This window comes from Poecilia reticulata, linkage group LG9 (assembly GCF_000633615.1).
Source record: "Poecilia reticulata strain Guanapo linkage group LG9, Guppy_female_1.0+MT, whole genome shotgun sequence".
Classification (NCBI taxonomy): Eukaryota; Metazoa; Chordata; class Actinopteri; order Cyprinodontiformes; family Poeciliidae; genus Poecilia; species Poecilia reticulata.
In genome coordinates, this window is record NC_024339.1 from 19,103,973 (window position 1) to 19,107,452 (window position 3,480).

Sequence of the window (3,480 nt, forward strand, 5' to 3'; positions counted from 1 at the left end):
TATATACACATATACACTCGTATATGTAAATAAAGGTATATAAAAATTATTTTAAAATAACATTAGCTCTTACCTGCTAGTCAGAGGTTACTTCTAGCTACTGCATGTTGCATGTTCAACATCCACACTTTGATCAAATAATTTAAAGTAAATATAGAGGCAAAAATGAACATTGTCGATTTTGTTGAGTATAAACTTGTTGCCTAGATTCAGTGTTTCATTAAAAAATAGTTTTAGACATTATGAGGATGTTTTTGCAACATTCATTCTGGCTTACAATGGGGAGCAGTTAGTTGCACAAATGCCCTGGAGCTAGATGGCCCTCAGTCAATAATGAATGTGAAGGTGAATAAAAAATAATTTTAAAAAAGTATAATGAAAGAACTACCGGCAATAAGTAAAGCATAATGGGGAATATGAATAGTGAATACACTTAAGATGTAGCCTTACCAAAGCACCTCACCTGAGTTTTTCATTAGATGTTTGGTGTGTTATGACTAATCATTTATTGAGTTGGACTAGATGGAGGAGATGGGCAGAAGCAGAGGAAATCAAAAGAGTGGACCCTAAAAACCTGCAGAAGTGTCAGCACAGGAATGGCCTCAACCGACAATTTAGCAAATAAATGTGGTGTATGTCATTTACTCCTGATGTCGAGAATAAAATTTAAAGTTAACCAAAAATCATTGGCTTTCGAAGTTAAAAACATGTAAGCTAGGCTAGGCTAGGACTCCAACATTTGCTCAGCTACACGCGTTTTATTTTTATTAACTTACTCTCTTTTTATTCTGTGTAACTGGGATGAATTCCATTTTGAAATAGATATGTTTGTTGATTAAAGTGTTTCTATCCCCAGAGCTTTAAAACAACTGAAGATATCCTCTTAAGGAAGTAAAATGCAGCTGTGAGGTTCTGCTTGTTTTGAAAATCCACAGATAAAATCTGATCATGACAAAGAAAAGTATTACCTAAAACAACAATGTCATTTAGTTGCTTGAAGCAACTCATCTTTAGATCACAGACTAATTTTGTAAAACTATATTGTGAAACTTTTTTTAAGAGCTACTGTAGTCTAACATCCTGTCCCCGCAGCCTTTTCCCTGCACACGCAAAAACTTAATAGAAACAAAAACATTTATCTACCTCATGCTAATTTCATACTTCAGTAGTTGAGAAAGAAGACAAAACGCTTAAGTTTGCAAAATGTGTCCTTTCTACTGCATAAACAGAACATCAGAAGAAACCCTGCAGGACGCCTGTTGGTAGAAACAGCACAACAGCATCCATACAAACTGTGTGCTTGTTTGAGTAAGCATGAAATCCCATGCAGATGCATGTGGTCAGTGTACATACAAACTTACAGAAAGAACTGTGGGTAATAATTATCTAATATAATTAGGTTTTGAAGAGATAAACAGAGCTGCTGACTGATGGGGAAAACAAAATTACATGCACGTTGAGTTTATTCACATCTTGCGCTTGCATGCATGCACATAAATATGGATTGTGCTSAAAGGCTTTCTCTATAATTTTCTGAGGTGTAGCGAAGAAGGGCATGACAAATCTTTAGCACCGACAAGCATTCAAGGTTAAGAGAACGGGAACTTAGTTTCGACAATTGCTTAAACCTGAAAGACAATAAAAGGAATATATTAATGTAGAGTAAGGCCAAATTTATGTCGATCTATTGACAATGTCGGTCCTGCACAGCAACTTCACAAAAGTCTGCAAGAGTGGATGAGAACATAATGAGAAAATCATCAAACCCTTCATGCATTTTTTTTATTATGCTGTGTCAATAAAACATGTTTTTGCTTATTTTTGACAATGTGCAAATGCTCTAAGTATGGTTTGTTTCATCCAAGGTAATAGTGTTTAGTTTCAACAATTAAAACTACTTACCAGAAGTATAGAATTGAACTTTTTATGTTTCTCAGATCATTTTGGATATAGTGATGTCATTAATTTAGAACATTTTGTATTAATAAGACTGTTTTCAATCATGATTCATGGATATTAGAGTAATCTACGGATCGTGGGTTTGATTTTGCTCTTTTCTTTTTTGCCACGTTTTTTTTTTTTTCTTAGCTCTCCTGAATTATGTTCTATTGATGGGTTTTCTTTTTCAATGTTTTGCTGCATGTTTTTTCAGATGGTTTTACTTGATGCTCTTCCCAAACCTCATGTCTGGGAAGAGCATCTATCCGCCTGCCAGTCTATTCTGTTCAACACAATGACTTGAGCACATATATTCTCAATAACATAAGATGTCCCATTACTGAATTGATATCAGTATGTTTGTTGTATAACTATACGTGTTATTGATAAGTAAATAAGTGTAAAGAAGCACATTTGTGAAGTGTGATGAACCATGATTGGTTTAATCATTAAAATTCTTTTTATTATAGTTTTTTAGCTATGATTTTCACCTCACCTTAAAAACCAGTTCCCCCATGAGTCCATTCCACTGGCCATCGGACTGCAAGCTTCCATATTTGTGGTCTGGAGCCACATAGATCTCGTACTTAAAGCCCAGGTAGTTGGACAGCGCATCCAAGACGTCAATTGAAAAGCCTTGGTACTTCTTTGGTTTCCCAAGCACATTCTCTGACACCATCACAAATGGCTCCTCCTGGAAGGCAACAATCAATCAATTACTAAAAAAAGTAAATCAAGAACCTAGTAAGCACACTAATAATTTCAGTGGTAAATTACACATTACTCAAATCTATTCACTCTGAAAGCCTTTTGAGAGAAATTGCGTAAAAAAATATTGAAGTCTTCAAAAGGAAGATGTAGACTTTAGAAAGACCATGAAATTACAATCAAGAAAATAAAATATTTTAGTGGTTACATTAGACGGACAAGACACAATATGTGAGTAAACTTAGACCATGATTTCTTTCTTTACATATATTTATATTCTGTTCAGTGGACTGAATTTTTCCACCACTCTTCTTTTGCTTTAATAAATCTCTATTGATGAGTGAAATGCTCAATGCCTGTATAGTGTGTCCTGAGATTTATGAGAGCCTGTGTGTTATTGACCGAGTATCTACTGCACACATTCTCACACACACATTTACACATAGGCACAAGATATCCCAGATATTCGCTCTGTGGTTTCTAATCCTCGCTAGCTGTGGCAGTTCAATAAGCTATTAGGCAGTGAGTGGACATGCATGCCAAAGCTCTTTCTCGCCAAACGTATCCATCTATCAATGTAGGAACACCCCTCAACACACACAAGTGTGGCCCCCCAAGTAACCTCAAAGTTGCCATAGAATGCTTCCTTTGGTTTTAAAGCATAAAATGCTGCCACCATTAAAATACTTTATAATTCTAAATAATATCTTAGGCAATTAAGTAAATTTAAATGAATACCCACAGGAAATCTTCACAGGTTATCAAACAAAAAGGGTTTATTTGTGATTGTTTCGCAATTCATAATTAGAAATTTTTGAAAACTATATATATATA

General features: G+C 34.8%; 1 protein-coding gene across 4 annotated transcripts in view; it reads right to left on the minus strand.

Moving 5' to 3' along the window:
- The window catches only part of grid2 (glutamate receptor, ionotropic, delta 2), a 448,080-nt gene that overhangs the window by 115,297 nt on the left and 329,303 nt on the right, over positions 1-3,480 (minus strand). For all 4 annotated transcript variants that reach the window (XM_008418414.2, XM_008418415.2, XM_008418417.2 and 1 more), the window contains one exon: positions 2,435-2,632. In XM_008418414.2, the coding sequence (XP_008416636.1) occupies positions 2,435-2,632 (198 nt within the window). The remainder of the gene's footprint in view (positions 1-2,434; positions 2,633-3,480) is intronic.